Source organism: Triturus cristatus, chromosome 5_2, assembly GCF_964204655.1.
Source record: "Triturus cristatus chromosome 5_2, aTriCri1.1, whole genome shotgun sequence".
Lineage (NCBI taxonomy): Eukaryota > Metazoa > Chordata > Amphibia > Caudata > Salamandridae > Triturus > Triturus cristatus.
The window spans coordinates 1017500921-1017523232 of record NC_140588.1 but is presented as its reverse complement, the minus strand read 5'-3'; the positions used below and the strand labels follow the sequence as shown (position 1 = coordinate 1017523232).

At 44.3% G+C, this 22312-nt stretch overlaps 1 protein-coding gene across 1 annotated transcript in view; it reads left to right on the top strand.

Annotated features, from left to right (window-relative positions):
* LOC146829599 (hemicentin-1-like) overlaps window positions 1-22312 on the top strand; it is a 454493-nt gene that overhangs the window by 181642 nt on the left and 250539 nt on the right. Inside the window, exon 4 of the mRNA XM_085608301.1 lies at window positions 17398-17523. Coding sequence (XP_085464427.1) covers window positions 17398-17523 — 126 coding nt within the window. The remainder of the gene's footprint in view (window positions 1-17397; window positions 17524-22312) is intronic.

Below are 22312 nucleotides of genomic sequence, written 5' to 3'. Positions count from 1 at the left end.
TATGTGTGCTGCTTTCTGCAGAATACACAGAGAGAGCTATGTATGCTGCTTTCTGCAGCACACATAGAGAGAGGAATATGCCTCCCAGGATTGTTTCTGTGTAGGAAGGTGAGCCTCCATGCACAAAAACAATCCTGCATGCAACAAAGGCACCCTTGTACCATGGTGCAAGGTTGCCTGCATTGGCACTATACTGTCAATAGGGCACCAGCGCATGGGAAAGGACAGGAATGTACCATATTCTACTACATACTGTAGTGGAGGCAGCGTTTTAGACACATACATTGCTATGTTAGCATAAGCGTGTTAGATGTTAGAAACGCCATCTTGCCACTTTTGCTGCTTTTGCACACGACACTGCAGAGACATGTTATTATTTGAAAACTGCTTGCTTGCCTTTTCTTCACATGAGAACTGTCTGTTGTTCACATCCCTAGATGTGCACTGCGACCTTCGTCTGAACATTGTGTTCAGAAACAGTCCGAGCCACCAAACAATGTATGTTTTTGAGTTCAGGTTGATCGGCCCACTCTCTAGCCATAACACGCACACAGCTGCAAATACCTGAAAGTCGAGAGCCTTTAATATTGCAGTTTGCATACACACATTCTTGAGAAGAACCTTTCCAGGCGCAGAGCAAAGCTGATCCTGTGATGTGATTCACCTAAGCTGATCTGTACGGTATGGGGTTCCCCATTCAAACCTAGAGACCTTCTATTAGTATAATAATACTAGCTTACTAACAAAGGGAAGGTGGTTGTATTCCACTGTCATTTGTAATATTATTTCTCCCTTCATTTTCTATGGTATTGTAACAATGCTGATGGTTTTAATTATAATCATTGTCTGATTAAATCAAATCCTGATTGGTCGCACTCTGCTCGTCACACCAGCAAGTTGTCATTTGTCTGATTATGTTAGCTAAGGTACTACATCTTAGGACACGTAGTTTATAAAATAAACATTTTAAACTTTACTGTGTCTCTGATTAGTCTTATAGTGGACTGATATGAGAATAATAACAAACAGGTCTTTCTAATTCCCACCATTCCTGACAGTACTCTAAGTCCCTTGTTCTGGGTTGTCTATACATTGGGAGCTCCGAGAGAATACGGATAACGAATGGGACACAGATGCTAGTCGGATTGGGGTTCTGGGTACTGAGGTGAGTTTTTGGTACACCGCAATTCACTGAGGTCCTGGTTTCCTGCGCATTGTTCTGTGCATGTGCAGAATCCCTGCAACATGGTGCACCTAACGTTTGGTCTTCTGATTTGAAACGCCTTAGTAGTGCTTATATTAGTCAACGACACCCTCACTTTTGTTTCCGGATAGCGGGAGTGACGATTTTGACCTACCTGTTTGTACGATAGGTTCCCTCAAGCTTGTTAATTAAAAAGTTATTTTTTCTATTTCTGAACCCTTGTGCTACTGTAACATCCATTGTTGTTCTTCTCTGTGTCCTTATGGAGGTCGATATTGCAGCGCATAGCCGAACGCCTCTGCGGCGTCATTTGACGCAGTTTGGGGTGCCGGACGATGGGATGGCCATTATTTTTGTGGTGAGTGCCGATGCGTCATACCCTTACGAGTTTTTACTCTTCGGTGACTATGCCGGTGGTAAATGCGGACGATGATACGTTTCACTCCTATACTCCCACGTGGCTCCCAGCAAACTATACGCCATCTAGGACGCAAGAAATTCCTATTTATGCTTGGCAGCATCATATTTGGTTTAATGGCGCCCTTCCCCATGCCGTTACACCGGTTAGAATGGGCCCTTTGTCAATTCCAGGGGCCTCTTGGCCGGTGTTTGCCGGATTTACGCCTCATCCTCGGTATTTGAATGTTGCGGTGGATGAGTTGCGTGTCCTCCATACAGCCCTGATTACTGTGTAGAGGGCGTTGGTGCAATACGCCTCACGCAACATGCAGGTGGGGGCACCTGCGGTTGCGGGTTAGCCAGCTGGCCAGGCCGGGGTTGTTATTAGTCCCGTCATGGTTAATTTGGTAATGGGCAAACGCCCCCAGAATAAGGACGATTTGCCTTATTGGCTTGCTGAGAAATTTGACCAGCTGGAAGCAGTATTTCCGCACTCTACTAGTGTGTGGAAAAACAGAAGATCCTCACTATTAGTTTGCAGAAGAACTTAGTCCCAGAGGTGTCCGATTGTGACAACTGGGGTAAGGTTATTGCAGCGGTCTACTCGAAGTGCTTCGGCACCCCATCTATGGCTGTGCTTCCCTCCGTCATCAAACGTGTTCAAGATCAACTCAGTCTGGAGGCGGCAGTCAAGTTGGGAATGTGGCTTGTCGGTGGGTTCGACGTAGTTGCCACTCTCGTCCTTGGTAATCTCAAGGGAGATGCGGTACAATTTCAAGTGGCTAATGGCTTAGCCCGCGTTGATGAGCTTGACAAGCCCCGAGAGTTGCCTAAAATTATTGCGGAAGCATATAGAACTATTGGCCGCAGTAGTTTAGGGATTAAGCCAACTATTGTCATTCCAGACTTAATACAGCAGACTAAGGTGAGTTGGTCTGTCAAAGACGATCGTCCGACTTTTCCTAAACAAAATTGGCGAATAAAGAAACAGGGAAAGCAGCAACAGAAACAGGGGTCTCGTCTTGCGTCTCCGGTACAGGCGAGTGGTGAACACACATACGATTTGCGCGATCACACTAACATTAGGTCACCTGATAGATTTCAGGTTACTGAACAACGTTCTCCTGGTTCTTCACAGGAAACATCGGTCTCACAGTCCGGTGGCGGAGAGCGTGGCAAAGGTCGGGGTGCACAACAAGGACGTGAGCAGCCCCGTCAGCCTGACGGTAAGGGCAAGTAGGACGAGTTTGCACGTCAACGTCCCCCATTTCAGAAGAAGAAAGTTGCTGCACTAACAGCAACGTATGCCACAGATAGTGAGAACGCAGCTTTGGAACCTGACATGGGCACTAACGCTGCTCGACAGCGTGGCGGAGGTTACAGTAGTGCGGCAAGCACTGCGTCCATATCTGGAGGCGACAGCAACTGACACGTTCATTACTGTAGAAACTGCTGACACTAGAGTGGCTCCCCCTGATAGGCTTTTTGACATAGTCCTTTTAATTGAAGGTGACATACAACGTACAATACAAGGGATTTTTTGGGATAATCTGACCTCTTCCTATGATATTCTCTTAGCGGAGGCGGACTGGCCCCCGCCTTTCATTTTGGATGCTCCAAGAGGGGAGGAGGTAATCCTCCCGTCCTTTGCGCACACAGTGCCAAAGGAACACGCTGAAAGGTTTGCCGAAGAGTGGGCTCAGGTGCTTGCTCCGGCGTTGTACCGTACTCAGGTTGGGTGGGATAAATTGTCTCCAAGCCATGAGATTCCTTTACGGTCCATGCCCCAGCCACAGCCCCAATATCCCATGCGCCGCGAAGCTAGATCTCACCTCGCGGAAATCCTTGAGCAATTGGAATATCAGGGTGTTATTGAAACATGTGTGTCACCAATGAAAAATCCTTTATTCACTGTAATGAAGCCTGATGGGTCGTACCGCCTAGTTTTGGATTACCGGCATTTGAACTCTCATTGTCAGACATGTGCTGTACAGAATACCCACAGTTCTGCCCTCGTTGATAGTCTTGTGAGAAAAAGGTTTAAAATCACACTTGACATATCCAATGGCTTTTACAGCCATAACCTGTCCTCTATTAGTAGTCAGTGGGCAGCGTTTACCTATGGCGGCAAACAAAAACAGTTTAAGAGGTTAGCCATGGGCTATAAAAACAGCCCTGGTGTCTTTGCCGCACGTGTAGTCTCTCTGTTAGAGAGCATTGACCCTGATGCGTACTCGTATGTTGATGATATCTATCTCACAGACGACGAGTTGTGGCCGCATCTGTGTCGCGTTGATCGCATTATTGTTATGTTTGCAGACTTTGGTTACAAATTCAACTTTGCGAAGTCTCACATTGCAGAATATACAGTGTTGTTTTTGGGCTACGAGCTCAACAATGAGGGTCGAGGGTTAGCTCCTCACTTTCTGGAGAAGTGCGCATGCTTGCGTGCTCCTACAACACTGAAAAAATTACAGTCTTTGCTGGGCTTTCTGAATTTCGGTCGTACTTAACGTTCAATGAGGGCGACACCGTCCCCATTGCCTACAAATCACACCTGTACACTTCGGCTGAATTGCACTTTTCCACAGTCGAAAAGGTTTTGACTGCAGTGCAGATGGCGATTCTTAAAGAACGAGCGCTGTCGCAAGGTAAACGCATGTTGGTGGTTACACCATATCCTGCTCTAGAGGCAGTGACGAAAGCCAGTGTACCCAAATCTAAAGCGTTGCATCCACGTTGTATACAATGGGCCACTTCATTGACATCGCCAGATGTCACCTATATCTTTGATGCCTCATTGCAGACGCAGGAGTACTTGCAGTATGAATTCGTTCATCTGACTCCTCTGTCTTTGCGCCCGCGTGAAGATTACCATTGTGTCATTTACACTGACGCAACCGGCAACGGGATCGAAGCATGCCTATCCAGCAGCCTGCACAATTGTAGCGGGTACTTTCGAGAATGGAGAATTCAAGTCTGATGTTGTGCATACGCAGTTATTGGGTGATTGTACCGCACAGTTGGCAGAGCTCCGTGCTCTGGTGCTTGCACTGGAGTTTGCTGATCCTTGGGTTACTACTCTTATAGTGAGTGACTCGTTTTACTGTGTTCAGTCTTTTAATGACAATCTATTCTTTTGGTCTCAAAATTAATATCGTGATTCCAAGGGTAGCACAATTAAGCATAAAATGCTTTGGGTTCGAGTGGCAGAACTTAAACAACACCTGCCTCTCGTGAATGTAATTCACACTCTTGGTCATCAGCGAGTTGGTGTCCACGCTGTCGGCAACAGCTTGGCTGACGAGGCAGCGAAAACAGCAGTCGCGACATATCTACTAGCAGCAGTTACAAGATCCAAAATTAAGATCGATGATGACATCTTGGCAGCTATTGCTGCTACAGAGAAGGGAAGTAATTACCCGAGGGGTTTCCCTTCTCGGTACTCTTATCATTTAAGTCCTGATAAAGTCCCATATGTGAGAATTAATGACGTTGGAGACAGATTGATTCCCAACGCGGACTGCAGACCTTCCTTGATAACAGCGGCTCACGAGGGTATGGCCTCTGCCCATGCCGGCGTGTCAGCTACTGTTACTCAGTTACAACAACGTTACTGGTGGCGCGGGTTGTATAAACAAACACGCACTTATGTCCTTGATTGTGACATTTGCCAGCAGATTAAACCTTTGACTGCTGCATGCCCTCCACAAACTCAGTTGTACATATCTAACAAACCACTTGGGTGTGTTTATTTAGATCACTGCGGTCCTTTCTCCTCCGATACTGCGTATAAGTACATCTTAGTTGCAGTGGATTTGTGCACATGTTTTCTTTGGGTATGGCCTCAAATGAGTGCTGATGCTCGTACCGTCATGAGGGATTTGCGTGTCTTTGTGGGAATTTTTGCATGTGGTGCCTTTCATTCTGATCAAGGCCCTGCATTCGCCTCTAACGCGTACAAAGAAGCCATTAAATCCTTGGGGGTCCAAGTCAAATTTTCGTCTCCATACTGACCTGAGGGTAATAGTGTAGTGGAGCGAATGAACCGTGACTTAAAGCAATCCTTGACAGCCAGGGTTTTAGGCACTGGCTGGAACTGGTTTGCCCATCTGTATAATGTTCAACGTGCGCTTAATAATCTCCCTAGAAGGCCTCTGGGTGGGCGGACCCCATACATGATGCTCTTTGGCATAAAAATGTTTGTCCCGGACCTTGATGGTCTAGACATGGCGGCGTCAGCCGCACCCTTTGACGTAGATGATCACTGTGCTGTATTACAGAGTCTACAAGATACCAGAGACAGTCTCGCAAAAGAATACTTGCCCTCCACATCTGATGCTGCACTTCAGATTCCGGTAGTCGGCTGGCTACTTCGAGTTGGAGACCTGGTCCGTGAGAAGGTGGAGAACAAGAAGGAGTTCGGCCCCTCTTATCGTGCTCCGGTTGCAGTGCTTGGCGTGCAGGGTACAAGAACAGTCATTTTACCTCCACATCCTGGTCGCAAGGATAACAGGTACATCTCTGTAGGAGAGTAGGGTCTGCAATCCTATGATCACCCAGATTTTTTGCTTTTGCTTCATTGGTTTACAACTTCCTCCGGCTGTGGGCCTGCCAATCAGACCCACAGCCTAGCTGTTCTCTCTCGAAATTAACACACATGTACGTTAGGTGCATCCACTAATTGGAACTGGGCCGCCTTGTCAGTCCCTGTCTCAGCATACCACAGGTATCCAGGGCATCGGTGTACCCAGGGCCTACCAGGGGCTGAAGCATGTATTATGCCACCCCTGGAATGGCCGCCCAAATCTGACACAACTGGCTGCACGACAGCTGGGGCCACGTGGTGTAATCACCCGTTGCTGTAGGTGTAGTATTCCTACACCTAAACCCTAAAATGGACACATGGATTCCTATCAGTCACTCCTATAGCAGGCCTTATCAATCCTGAAGGCAGAGTGCAGGGAATCATGTGGGACGGTGCTCTGGCGCGAGCTGAGCCCGTCGACGGCTTGCGGAACCAAGTCCTAATAGCCGTTCCATGGTGACGCGGGCCAACTACTTTTAAGGCATTATAATCCTGGCGGTTATTTGCTAACTTTGGCCTCACATCACCTACACATGTCGAGTAAGGTGTCATACGAATGGGAATACGAACCCCTCGCCAGTCCTGGTGACGGGGTTAGCATTCCCCCCTTTTAGAGGGACACGACATGGAAGTAACCTTGAACCCCGGTTAAAGTTGACTCAAGCCTCAGCATCACAAAATGGATGCTGCCACCAGACACAAGTCTGACCTCCTGCTGCTGGGGGACCTTCCAGCAAGGGGAGCTTGGACAAAGGGTTTCCTGTCGAGGGCGGTGTTAGCACCGTCCCAGACAGGGTTTGTGTATCCCAGGTAGGCAGGGCTGAAAGGAAGGTGATTGCAAGTGGCACCCCGGTGCTCACTGTGCATAGCCCGGCTCAAACCAGTTTCGGGGGCACACCAGCCCCTGAGCTGGCGCGAAGCCGGACAAAGGATAGGGGTGTAACCACCCCCCTCCTGGCTCCACCCATAGGTAGAACCTAGTCACGGGCCAGCCCCTTTTCTTAGAATAAAGGTAGGAGCGAGTCCCCTTCCCAAATTGGATAATCAGATAATCGGATAAACTCCGAATCACGAACCACTTTCCACGAAAGGAACTCTTGACTATTTCTGAAGACTCTCCCTTGTGGCTAAGGAGTAGCCACCCTGCACCAGCAGGCACCACCTAAGCGCTTGCGGTTTGCTGTAAGTCTCTCCTACGGATCAAGACTGCCCAGCTCGACGAGACCCGAGTCCCTGCCATCTCTGACCTTTTACCTACCTCATCAGCCCAGCTGAGAGTCGTAGGTGTGACGAGACCTGCGGGACCGGCTATCTTCAGAACCTGCACGACGCTTATCTAGCACGCCCACCGAGGGACCCTCGAGTGAGTGCACCTAGGGTTTGAGAAGCCCTAACCCTGAGCAGCTCCAGCATCGAAGTCTGTCTCCCCAGCATCCCCGAGATCTGCGTGGGGGCCCTTCCGCTCCTTGTTGTTCACCGCGTTGTTCGACCACTTGCCGACCGGCTTGTGGCCCTCTTCATGACGCACCACGATTGTTTCATCCCTAGTCTGGTTGCTCCAGACTGGCTCTTGCTCCCCTTCAACAGAGGAGTACCACGGACCCACCTGGTCCACTCCCGACGCCATCTTGACTCCCCCGCTTGGGTTGCCACTGCCAAGATCCGCTGCCCCCCTCCTGGGCCCAGCACCATCGACAGCAGACACCTTCGTGGGACAGCTCGCCCTCCATCCTGGTCGCCGCCGCGCCTCCTGGTCCGAGGAACAGCCGAGTCCGACGTCACCCACTCACCTGGTCGAGGTGACTTCAGCCGGTACCCTCCTGGTACCCACACGATCGCTGGCTAGCGGTTGAGAACTGAGTCCCCTCTGCTTTCAGGTTTCCTTCCTCACCGATCCAGGCTTGGATCGCTCTGAACATCGTCACTGGTCGCCTGCCAGCAACTTCTTCTTTCAGGCTCCTGAGACTACACGAGGACTCCCGACATCTTGCCGAACTTCACGCAGCCGCAGCCTCCGGGCTAGGTAACTCGAGCATCTCGGTGCTCCATCGCAGGTTCGCTCTACAAGTGTCCAGTTCCTTTTTTTTCGTTTAGTCCCACTGATCGGATCACTCCGGAATCAGTACCTCCAGACTCTAACCATTCGCATTTCACTGTTAGTGTAGATGGTTTCTCGTGCCCCTCGGGCATTTGTGTAAATTGTGCAACTGAAGTATTTTCCTAAGAGTTTTGTAGTGTGCTTAGCTCCCTGACTCATAAAGAGCCAGGGTAGTCTTGTTATAAATAAATATCCTTTATTTTCATAACAACTTGTGTGGTGTCCTTTCACTTGGTGTTCAAGGGGTATATGTGATGGTAAACAGCTGGCTTAACACGCCCTCTAGAGTTTAGCCTAAGACTGCTTGTATCCACGCTACTAGGATAGCTGGTCTAAAAGGTTGACTTACAACCAATCATCAATAAGGGTCGTTTGGAATGATACACAGTGATCACTAGAATAGTGAGCACTACATATCGAACCGTGACTTAAAGCAATCCTTGACAGCCAGGGTTTTAGGCACTGGCTGGAACTGGTTTGCCCATCTGTATAATGTTCAACGTGCGCTTAATAATCTCCCTAGAAGGCCTCTGGGTGGGCGGACCCCATACATGATGCTCTTTGGCATAAAAATGTTTGTCCCGGACCTTGATGGTCTAGACATGGCCGCGTCAGCCGCACCCTTTGACGTAGATGATCACTGTGCTGTATTACAGAGTCTACAAGATACCAGAGACAGTCTCGCAAAAGAATACTTGCCCTCCACATCTGATGCTGCACTTCAGATTCCGGTAGTCGGCTGGCTACTTCGAGTTGGAGACCTGGTCCGTGAGAAGGTGGAGAACAAAAAGGAGTTCGGCCCCTCTTATCGTGCTCCGGTTGCAGTGCTTGGCGTGCAGGGTACAAGAACAGTCATTTTACCTCCACATCCTGGTCGCAAGGATAACAGGTACATCTCCATTGACAATGTCAAACTACAGCGAGTGGCCGATTCTTCTTAGTATGACTCCAGCGGTTTCTTGCCCTGCGATGCTGAGAAATTCTGTTTTGGCTCCGGCTTCTACCACCATGCCTGATATTGCTATTGAGATGCATACAGTTGCTGATCCTTTGTTGCCACCACCGGCTGGTGGTCCGCCTGAAGATACTGAGTATGCTTATCCCACAGAAGTGTCATTGCCTGTTTTACAATCAACCGCAGTTACCCAGTCACGTTTCTTGTTTGATACTAACTCTATGACTTCCAGAACTCCATCAAAAGTTTCTATTTTTGCTGTTTGGTTTAAAAGAAATTTTTTGATTCCCCCTTGGACTTACATTTGGCTGGTGCTCATATGTTTTTATTTGTTTATGTCAATTGGATTTGTAGTGGTATTTTTTCATCTTGTTAATGGACACTACCTAAAAGAAAGATCGACAATTAGACTAATTGATGGAACTTTGGCCCCCCACTCCTCATCACACATCATGAAGAGAGGCCAGACTTTTGTGAATATTACTGCCTGGCCTTTGTTAGATGGGATTGTGTGGGATGCTGTTAAATTTCAAATTATTGGACCCACTGAGGTTATTAATGTTCCGAATGTACTTCGTGTTTCTATGGGTGATGTTGTGAAACAAAACATCCGCTCTGATGATTGGGACGTTCAGGCCATAGAGGCACTGTTTTCTGACTTGAAATATTATGCTGCATTTGATGCTGAAGATTTGTATTTTGTCACTGCTAATTATGGGGAACTGTTTTGCTATCAACATTATGGCAATCATTTCCTACATAAAGCCTTTCGTTTCGAAATGTTGTAAATTATACACAATGGGAATATTGTCCGACGCCAATGTAAGGCAGCTCCAACACATTGGTGAACAAATTTGCTTATTTTACTGATTTCAGTGTTTCTATCCCTGCCGCCTTTTATTTTAAAGTGGAAGCAGAAGCTTCATCAAAGGTTAGGCTGCCACACACTAAATTATTGTATTCCAAATCGTTTATGGATGATTTGGCTATAAAGGGTTATGATCTGTGGAAAGCATACTATTGATCTTAAATCTCTTTGGGGTTCTAGACCATGGCAGGTACAAGGAACTGAAGCTTTGCATCGTGCCTGCCTCATCCCAAACCATATTTTATTTTTGAATTCGATTATTTTTCAGACCACCTGCTTTGGATTGGCTACTTCTAACAAACTGAATTCTCCCTCTACTCCGGATCTGGGTGCTTATCCAAATTGGGATAATCATACAGATCTGTCCCTTGATGCGTTGAAGTCATACATTACTAATACATCCTTCAATATTTCCAAATTACATTCTGAAGGATGGTTGACTTGGCAGACAAGCTCAGATTCCTGTCAACATCATTTTCTGGGTCTGCAACCTGGGTATACGCAAGTTCGCGTAGACCCCCGCTTTGAATCTTCCCATTCTGTTACTACCTACTCTGTGGGGAAGTTATGCCAATCTTGGCTTTTTAATAAACGCGCGCTCTCTAATTAAACATAATCTTGCTTTCCACGATTTCGTGGATGAAAGGCAGCCAGACTGGGTCTTCATTACGGAGACCTGGGCTACTGACTCTTCTGGACATGACCTTCTGTTAGCCATTCCTGATGGCTACTCTCTGCATCGGCATGACAGACCCAAACGCAGAGGAGGAGGTGTTGCCATTCTCTTTAAATCTTCCCTGTCATGCACGATTAAGCCACTGTCTTCGCCTCAAGACTGTTTTGAAGCTTTATATTTTTGTATCACCTGTGCCCCCTCAGTCTCTTTCACGGGCATACTGATCTATAGGCCGCCTGGGTTTAGAGCTAACTTTGCCCTGGATTTATTGAAAGTCCTCGAACCCTATTTTGGAAAGCCCTCCTTCACCATTCTAGGTGACCTCAATTTCCATCTCGATGAGGTTCACTCTAAGGATACCATTTCACTGGTTGAATCTCTTGCATCCTGTGATTTTACCCAGCTTGTTACTAATGCCACCCATATAGCTGGCCATATCCTTGACGGGGTGTTCTCCAATGATACAAGACTTTCCAGTGGCTTACCCTTACCCTTGGTCTGGACTGATCACCTTGCTGTCCCTCTGCAACTAGCCTTCTCTCTTTCTTATGGGATTAGGAAAGGGACTACCCCTTTTGTCTCTAGAAGAAACTTTAGAAATCTCACGAATGAGGTTCTGGCCCCCTTTGTTTCCTCACCAGAGGCTCTCTCACTAAAGGATGCGGCTGAGGCAGCACATGATCTGCAGGATTCCATCGCTAATGCAGTGGAAAAACTTGCTCCTGCATCCCTGCAATATGTAGCCCGGCGCAAACCATCAGCACCTTGGTTCTCGGACCATCTTAGAGGACTACGACAGGGCTGTAGAAGCAGCGAGAGAAGGTGGAGGAAATCTTGGGATCCCATGGACAGGGAAGCCCATAAGTCTGCTCTTCGGGAGTACAAGCAGATAGTGATCATGGAGAAGCAGAAATACTTCTCCAGCCTTACCAGCTCACTCACTTCCTCTAGGGAGCTCTTTAAAATTGCCGACTCGTTGTGCTCCCTCCAACTTCCTGACCCCGTAGTCAGTTCTCAGCGTCTTTGTGACGATATTGCAGACTTCTTCCACACTAAGATCTTAGATATTCATATCTCTTTGGAAGCACAACGTCTTGCCCTGCCGGAAAACTTTCTATCAGTCCCTTTCAGTCCTCCTTTAGTACCCCCTAGCCTTCTTCCTGCATTTCCTTTAATGTCCTTGGAGGGTCTGAACGGCCTCTTGGATAAGATCAAATCCTCCTCTCCTCTTGATCCTCTGCCGCTCAAAAAATTAAAAGAGTGTAGGAACAGTCTTCTCCCTTCCTTACTTGAGGTGATGAATAAGGCAATTGTTCAAGGCATCTTTCCATCGATATGGAAGAAGGCCATTGTGAAGCCGCTCTTAAAGAAGCCTTCACTTGATCCAAGCCTCCTGAAAAATTTCAGGCCGATTTCACTGCTCCCTGCACCCGCAAAAATTCTGGAAGTCCACCTGAATCGCCACCTATCCTCCTTTCTTGAAGTCTCTGAGTACCTTGACACTACCCAGCATGGTTTCCGAAAACATCACAGCACAGAATCCGCTCTCACTTTTGTAGTCGATAGCATCCGACGCAAGGTGGACGCTGGACAAACAACTGTTCTTGTGCTATTGGACCTCACAGCCGCTTTTGACACTCTGTCCCCGGCCATTTTAACATCTCGGCTTAGAGAAGCAGGTGTCACTGGTTCGGCATTGAGTCTCCTCAATTCCTTTCTCCTTGATAGGGAACAAAGAGTAATGCTCGGCAACCACCTCTCCCCTGCAAAGTCTCTGCAATGTGGGGTGCCACAGGGGTCGGCATTAAGTCCCACCCTGTTTAATATCTACGTGGCCCCCCTTGCTAGACTAGTGAGATCGCAGGGGATGGAGGTGGTATCATATGCCGACGACACCCAGATCATGGTTTCGCTGACTCAATCCTCTGTCAAAACATCTGCCTTTAGCTTCCGGTCTTGCATGCAACATGTTGCAGACTGGATGGTTGCAAACTCCCTGAAGCTAAATGGCGACAAGACTGAGGTTTTGATCTTCGGGAAGAACCAAGAGATTTGGTCAAGTGACTGGTGGCCTTCCTCTCTGGGTATCTGCCCGACTCCATCTCAATCTGCCAGAAATCTGGGTGTAATGTTCGACACCTCACTCTCAATGTCCCTACAGGTGAATCGGACTGTCTCGACCTGCTGGGGCGTGATCAGGACGCTCAATAGAATTCGCAGCTATCTGTCACTTCAAGCTCGTAAACAGATTGCAGTCGCCCTTGTTGGCTCCAGGTTGGATTATTGCAACTCTCTTTACATGGAAGCCAACAAGGGCCTTATACATCGACTGCAAATCGTGCAGAATGCCGCTGCACGTTTTGTCCTGGATCTCTCCAGGTCCTCCTCTGCTACTGCTGCGAGGAGAGACCTTCACTGGCTGCCTATTCAGCACAGAATTAATTTTAAAATTCTGTGTTTGACATACAGAGCAATGGAGGATGAATCCAAAGGCGCCATCAGCTGTTTGCTTACTCGTTACTGCCCTTCGAGAAGTTTGCGTTCTTCAGGGCTGCTTCAACTTGTTGTCCCTCGTGTCAAGCTCGTTAGATGGGGAGCCAGGGCTTTCTCAGTTGTTGCCCCACAACTTTGGAACAGCCTGCCGATAGAGCTGAAGACTTTGCCCTCCTTAGCTCTGTTTAAAAAGGCCCTTAAAACCTGGTGCTTCTCTAGAGCGTACACAGGTTGAGCTGCTGGAGCTTCTGCAATTAGCTGGATTTGGATTTAGGCGCCTTGACGCCCATTGGGCTATGTTTGCGCATGACAAGATCCCCTTTATTATTTAAGTTCGCGTAGACCCCCGCTTTGAATCTTCCCATTCTGTTACTACCTACTCTGTGGGGAAGTTATGCCAATCTTGGCTGCAACATTCCACCTTGGCATCTGTTAAACTTCATTTATCTAAATTAAATGACAAAATAGATTTGAATGATTTTGTTAAGGGTCCTGTACGTGGCAGGTCCAAAAGGTGGGTGTATGCTGTTTATAACAAAGTTTGGAAATGATCTCGAATTGAAGCGGCTTCCAGATTGAGAGCCATTGACCAGGCCAATTTGGAAAAAGTTCTGGCTGTTATCGATAATAGCATTAACACCCTTTCTTCCAGGATTTACACATTAGATAATATTGTTTCATCTGTTGTTGATATTGTGCAGGATGATATGTCTGTTTTGTATCATGGTCAAAATCAATTACGTTCTATCATGCAGTTTGCATGGACTTTGCAAACATTAAAGGCTGGGAAAGTCCCCTGGGACTACATGAATACTTCATCTTTATTCCTTCCCTTTAATCTCACAGCGAAACAACAATTCATGTCCATGAAAGATGCAACATATTCATTCCTGCATATTGAAAAGTCAGAACCTTTGCCTTTCTCTGTGGCCGAATTGAACTCAGCTGTGTGGCTTATCAACGGGTTAATCACATTGCCATTTCCTTTGTTTAAATTCAGTTTGTGCATGAAACATTATGCCCTAGGCAAATATGAACCGTTGGGTACTGCTTTCCTGCACGAAGTTTGGTCACTCCCATTTACATACAAGTATAAGAGAGAAGGTAAAGAAGTTTATTTGAAGGGTGAGGAATGCACTTCCACACCTGATCACTCTATAGTCTGTAGGCACATCCAATTGCATGGCGCGGGCAATGTGCAAGCGCCTAATTTAGCATGCGTCCTGAAAGGGATTCCAGTGCCAGCTATTACACCCTCTTTCACGTTGCTAGCTAACGGTAGTTATTTGCTTTTAAATAACGAGTCTTGCTGCGGGATGCTAGTGGGGATACCCTACATTGTGACTGTATCACAGAGAGTAGTCTGCTGTAAAAATTTCCTTTTCCCACACCCGCATGGCCGGCTGGATTTATCCATCTGGCCTTCCATACCAACCTTGAAAGCAGAGTTCAACAAGATGAGCAGAATAAGGGCACTGTTGTCTCAACAAGAAGTCGCTCTGACTTCGTCCCGTGAAACGTTTGTCCTTCACATAGCAAACACCCGCACAGAGGTGCATGCGCTTTTAAATACTGATCTCCCACTGCATTTCGGTGCCCTGATTCAAACTATATTCAATGCCTCGTCAACAACTGGCTTGGTACATTTTTTCAAAGTTGTGGGCTCCGGCCTCGTGATCTCCTTCCAAACTATTTTTGGAACCGGCATTTTATCATTCTATTTTTTCCAGCGTCTTTGGCGGGCTCCCGTTGATTCTCGCCCTCATGGCTGGTGTGCTGTTGTTGATCTGCTTACTGAGCAATAGCTGCACAATTTGTGTCACGCGACAGCCTGTCCCAGCTGCTCCACCTTCGTAACCGGATGCTTGAATATTATGGAACTTTACCACTGGCAACCCTGAGCATAGCCTATGGATTGTCCTTCCGGTTTTCCTACTTTACATGCGTGCAACCTGTGTTTCATTGCCTAGATTGTCCTTTCGAATCGGCTATGGATTTGTGCTTGTCAAACTCGGTGTCTCCTGCCCCGGATTATGATCGACTGATGTGTCCATTAGTGGCTCATGAGTTGGACTGTTCTGGTGTCAGGATTATGGCCTGTGGAGCGGCACATGGAGTCCTAGGGAATTGGGACATCGGAACGGCAGCATATGACTTCTTGGCAAGAAGTTATCTTGAAGAACACGCCAGTTGTCCTCTGATTGTGCTAGAGGCCCCAATTGTCGAGGAACATGTATGTTCGTTTACATTATTAGAATGGATGGCGGACACTTTTGCAAATCATTCCAATGACTTCCTTTTGGAAGCTGTCGCTACGTACTGTGCTTACACATTGATGGATTAACTTGGATGTCGTCCAACCTTCCTTGCACAAACAACACATTTTTTTGTTTTTGGTGTGTTCCAACATCTGTGCTCGTTGAGCTTTTGCAAGATGTAATAACTTACCTGTTTCTTTTTTCCCATTCATTTTGGGTTTTTTTAACGTTTTTTTCTTCGAACTTTCACGCCCCTTTATTTGGATTTCCAATACACGCACTTGGTTCCGCTCTGTCGAACTTGCACTCTACGTTCCTTTCTTGTATCCCTAATAATTCTTGGTCCGACCAAGGGGGGGTGTAGTGAAGGCAGCGTTTTAGATACATACATTGCTATGTTAGCATAAGCGCGTTAGATGTTAGAAACGCCATCTTGCCACTTTTGCTGCTTTTGCACACGACACTGCAGAGACATGTTATTTGAAAACTGCTTGCTTGCCTTTTCTTCACATGAGAACTGTCTGTTGTTCACATCCCTAGACGTGCACTGCGACCTTGGTCTGAACATTGTGTGCAGAAACAGTCTGAGCCACCAAACAATGTATGTTTTTGAGTTCAGGTTGATCGGCCCACTCTCTAGCCATAACACGCACACAGCTGCAAATACCTGAAAGTCGAGAGCCTTTAATATTGCAGTTTGCATGCATTACACACACATTCTGGAGAAGAACCTTTCCAGGCGCAGAGCAAAGCTGATCCTGTGATGTGATTCACCTAAGCTGATCTTTACGGTATGGGGTTCCCTATTCAAACCTAGAGACCTTCTATTAGTATAATAATACTAGCTCACTAACAAAGGGAAGGTGGTTGTATTCCACTGTCATTTGTAATATGATTTCTCCCTTCATTTTCTATGGTATTGTAACAATGCTGATGGTTTTAATTATAATCATTTGTCTGCTTATCTAAGGTACTGCATCTTAGGACACGTAGTTTATAAAATAAACATTTTAAACTTTACCGTGTCTCTGATTACTCTTGTTTGGACTGATATGAGAATAATAACGAACAGGTCTTTCTAATTCCCACCATTCCTGAGAGTACTCTAAGTCGCTTGTTCTGGGTTGTCCATACATTGGGAGCTCCGAGAGAATACAGATAACAAATGGGACTCTGATGCTAGTCGGATTGGGGTTCTGGGTACTGAGGTGAGTTTTTGGTACACCACAATTCACTGAGGTCCTGGTTTCCTGCGCATAGAGTAGAGTCCCTGCAACAATACAGCGCATTCCTGCCTTTTCCCTTCCACTCAGTGCAGCTCAACAGGGTGGCTTGCTATGCTGCACTGCATCACTTGCTCATAAATGAGCCTCTAAGTGCTTGCCAGGCTACTTCGTAAGGTGCTGCGGCAACAAATGTTGGATGGAACTCTGAATAAATCAAACATTCACCCCCAGGCAAGATCATTTACGTGTATATATAGTCATAATGCAAATAGATAGGCCCATGCATTTATATGCATATCTGCTTATGCAAATTCAGAACTAATATGTGCTTTTTAAAGCTGTGAAGATTAACCTAAATAGTGTTTTACAATTTTACAAAGGATCAATAGAGGGTGATATATCCAGAGAATACTAGCTGGCTTAATGTATTTTAATCAATTAATGGGGGGTTTTCCAACCTTTTGTGGGCTGAATTATATTGTGATCCTGAGTGATAAACATAAGATTTGCGAGATATGTTTTTTTTGTATTAAAGGACTGGCATCTCTAACATAGATGTTTCACATGTCACAAAACGTCAATCATTCTTGCAGGATTTAACTCACACCAACCATTTTCTATTATTTTATCAGATAAAAGTGGCAGACAAACAAGCCATAGTACTGAGGTTCCACAAATAATGATCAGTACCACCAAAACAGTTGGCAATACAGAATGGGCACAGACTACTGACACTTCCGAAAGGCACATATCTGCTGGTAAGAAAATACCTTTTCATGAAGGTAAATATTGAGTGAAATCACTTTGTCAGAAACAATTGGGAGGTATAACACTGGCAGTATCAGTAGTTTACCACTCACCTAGGCAGGACGTCAAGGTATGCACCAGGTGCCAATGCTCGTGAAGAGAGAAAATATATAAAGTTATTCTTTATTCTTCAGGCACGTGGGAAAGAGATAAGTTGCCCAATTTCCAACCCATCCAGGTAAGTCTGCTATTTGTGCCAATTGGCCACTTTAAGTTCCAGGTCAAAGATGATATACATTGGTCTCAATTCCAATGGATAAGTGGAAAAGTTGGGGTGACGTCATTACTCCATCTGAACGTACTATTACATATTTTGCAATTCACAAAATATGTGTAATGGTGTGTCTGGAAAGCCATTCCAGGCATAGATTACCAGAAGTAATGTTGCATCTGTCATTAAACTTTTTTACGGCTGCCTGCTCCCCCTGTGCGGAATTGCATTCAGAGTACAATTCTGCATTGGGGGAATGGCTGCCTTATGTGCAAAGCGCAATTTTTTCTTTTCTTTTTTCTCTCCATTTTGATTTTTTATTTTCAAGTGGAGTTAGGAATTAACTAGACCCCCAGCAAATCTCACAGTACTCTGTGTAATGCTGGGGAGGCCCTGGGCCCCCATTCATAATTAACTGTGACACGGACACATATAGCTAGTGGGTAGAACTGGCCCAGGTCACATTCACCCTGCCCCTTTTATTATCAGGGTCACATGTGATGTGACGCTTGTGTTGGATGGGTGTGGGGTGGGGTGTAAGCCAGCCCTCGGGAGTGGCTGGTATAATAACAACTAGAACAGTGACCAGCAGGTAGCTACACTCTGTTCCCCTCCCTATCCTAGAAGGTTAGTTACTTCATACTTTGCTAGGAGTAACATCCCTACCATTTACTGGCTGTGAAGGGGATTGATTCAGTATATGATAGTTTGTGATCTCATAAACCTACAAGGTAACACTGTCTTACAAGATGTCCACTTTCCACTCCTTGCTTGGTGTTTACTTATGTAGATTTTTAAACACTGGTGGCAGAGAGGAGAGAAGTCTACCAAGAATAATTTTGTGGTTTCTGACAGATGTAACTGAGGTATTACCAATTTTATACTTCTATTTACATCTGAAAATACTTTCATAAAATTGACGCATTCAATAGCCTTCAAAAGCCTTTAAGTAATTGTAAATTTCACCACTGGAACTTTTAAGTTAGGACCCTTTGATGCTTCTAAAAGAGGTATTTTTGATTATCTGTTTGCTACTCTGTAATAGATGCTGGAGGAGAGTGTTATGAATTTCATAGTGTCCAATTTATAAAGCAATTTTTCATAACTAAGCTTCACTTGTGCTTAGACATTTTCAATCTTGATTCACAGAATTATTATTGGTGCAGTTTATGTGCACAAGTGTATTTAAATATGCTGAACTTTATCCAGCGTTGTGTAAAATCTGCATTTACAAATTTACAGTAAGCTCTGGGTTTGTGGATGTTCCTTTGTGGGTCAACCTTGGAAAGAAAGTGAACACCTAAAGACATGTATGTTTGTGGGTATTGATGTACCTATAAGAGGAAGTATTCTGCCCAGAAATCCAAACAAATTTTCCTATGTCAATGGTATGAGTGAAAGCAGAACTTGACTTTCTTTAGGACCTTAAGCTTGGGTTAAGAATACAGTCCTCTGTAGGTCAATTTGTTAACAGAATTATGCAAATTTATTGCTGTAAATCGTACCAATATTCCACTGTATTACACCAACTGAATGCAACTTAGACAAAGAACGTTGATATTCTTTAAAATGTTAATAATGATCGTGGGTTTTAATCACAAAAATTAGAAGAACGGCATGGAGTCTTTTTCATACTCTGAACTATCTAGTCTTGTTTAGAGTGTCCCTGATATGTATTCAAAATTCACTCACAGAATAGCTAAAAGCTCTGAATTATTTGAACATCTCACTTAGCCTCATTGATAATCAGCTTTGAATGTCTCAGCTGGATCGACTTACAGAACACTAATACAGCTCCCTTGATTGATTACATGTTTAATTAATCCAATCCTTGAAATGGATAAGGATCTTCTCAATCCTGCAAAAATTTGCGAGTAAACATGATCACTTATGCATTCATTTCAGGGCCACCTTTCTTAAGACATCGGGTGTGTCTTCTACTACTATTGATATTTTACAGACGAACCATAGAAAGGTACACACAAATGCTCATCAACATCTGGGACTTTTTTTGAAATTTGTATTATTGTTGTTATAGTCCAGCTTACTAATAATTCAGAATTCACTGACAGTTTAGTAATAGAAACTTTAACCTAAGACTAGAAAAAGCATACAAATGTTTGATAACGCCATGTTGCAAAGTAATAAAGACTGATTCATTTAATAACACAAAGATCTGGTTTCATAAAGATTCAAAAAAATTAGTCTGGGCTTCCTACATGATGGATTTACCCCAACATAAATAAAATAGTGATTCTACCATTTAATATGAGGATCCTAAGTAGAATTAGTGAAAAAGTAAAAAATAAAAACAAGACTTTGAGGAATATTGGTTCAGTCTGCATGATGCACTAGATGTAACGAATTTAACAAACTTTCAGAGTTATCCAATTTTAGTGTCTGAATATAGCTGTCCTCAATAATTACTGAATTAATGAGTAAGAACATGAGTTATTCACTTTTCCTCAACATTTTACTTGTATTTCAATTACTGTCTACACAATCATAACTACTCCACTTATGCAACATATAGCATACCTCCTTTTACTGTTGTTGAAACTACTGTAGAACTACAAAGATTTCTCTTTCAAAAGCTTGAAATTGGCCATTTCAGCTAATTCTTCATGCATCTTTCACATATGTATAATTTACAGGCCGCCAAAGCATTCATGTTTTTTTGTGGAGCATCTGTCAAAATATATCTCCGAGAACCAAATGCTATCCTGTATATATATATATATATCTATGAGAGAATTCAATATCAACTGAGGAAATGCCAAGTCAAATATGTATGTGAAAATATACAACTTACTTACACAACATTAATCAACTATCCTTGTACCCGACACATGCATCAAGGGAAGAATCCTAGAGCTAATTGTGGCCTCCACAGAAGGAATTAGATGTCTACCCCCAAACAAGGTCAATTAGTCAAACACTTTCCAATTCTTATTTACATTCCTTTGTAGAGTTAGAGTTGCAACCACCTCTCAACATAGAGAAAACTAATTGGATGACAAAGGAACTTGACAATAGAGTCCAGGAATAATTTAGTAGTTTTGAAACAAGATATGTTTTAAAACACTACAAATGCTGACACCATGTTAAAAGGCTAATCTAAAACAACAGAAGAGTTTGCCAGATCTGTTGCACAATACAAATATCACAAACAAATACATAGCACACCATAGTTCAATCAAGGTCTTTTTAAACACAGGAAAACACTCAGATCTCTAGAGAAGAACTGACAATCTGATGAATCACCCATGAACAAGACAAGGTAAATAAAAGTGAGAAAATCATGCAAACAAGAAAAAATGCTGAAGCATCATTAATGTAGGAGCAAATAATCCACTTTAAGAATGCATCGAAAACTGTATTTAAGTTAATACACAGAACACCGTAGCACTGAAGAATAACACAATCACACCAGAGAAATCCAATCAGTTCCCAGCATTTTTTTCTGATAAAGTTGCAGACATCAAAAGGAACTTCAACACAAATCATCAGCACAATAAAACACAAACTGAAAATCCTAAAAATGTAGGAATCCTGCACATAAATACTAAAACAAAAACATCGAACTTACTACTTTGAGAACGTAATACCAGCAAAGGTAGTAACAGTTTTTTGTGACATACTAGAACCATACTGACTCAAGTTAATTAAGGTCTTGTTGAAACAAGGAACCATCTACTACACATCTGGGATTCCTACCCAAGAACAATATGAAAGAGGAAGCAATGAGAAAAAATCGAGCAGAACTTACAAATGTTAAATCTGAAAATTAAAATCTGTCCGATATATGTAGTCAGTAGGATCCCAATCCGGGTGTGTATTTTATTGTCCATTGTTGTGTGGTATGTTTGATAGTATGTTTGATGGGAATGAGAGTTGTGAATGTAGGTTTGATGGCCTTGTATAGGGGTTCTTTTCAAATCAATCTCCTAATATATAACAAAATGTTTATATGATGTTTGTAAATGTTTCTATGACAATAAGAGCACAAAAATAGAGAAAAGACAATTTTGATATGTACAAAAAATAAATAAATTGTGATGTGATAAAAAATAAAAAACTCAAAAGAAAGAATTATATGTGATTAGCTTCTGTCTATGGGGAAATGTCATCTTTGTGAGTGACTACCATTGTGGAAATAACGATAAGTCAGATAAGAGGTTGTATTAAAGTTTGCTAATGCCCCATGTCCACCAGCTCAGGAATGCGATTCCAATTTAATAGGATGTTGATACAGACAATTTCACCCATTGCCCATAAGCTTCTCCCCCCACTTACAATAAAATGCCCTGCAAAATTCTCCTTTAAGAAAGTTCTAAAAATGCTCTTCTTTCCAAAACGACAAAGGACATTGTCAAACCTTAAGACCCTGAGGCTTTCTAAGAGAACTAGTTCACTTTTGTGGATTGGATTAGTAATAGGGGTTTACAAAATAGGCGGAATGTGCTTTTGTGCAATTATAGCAAAATCACGTGTAACTGCACGAAATTCAAATCCATAATTTCACTCTA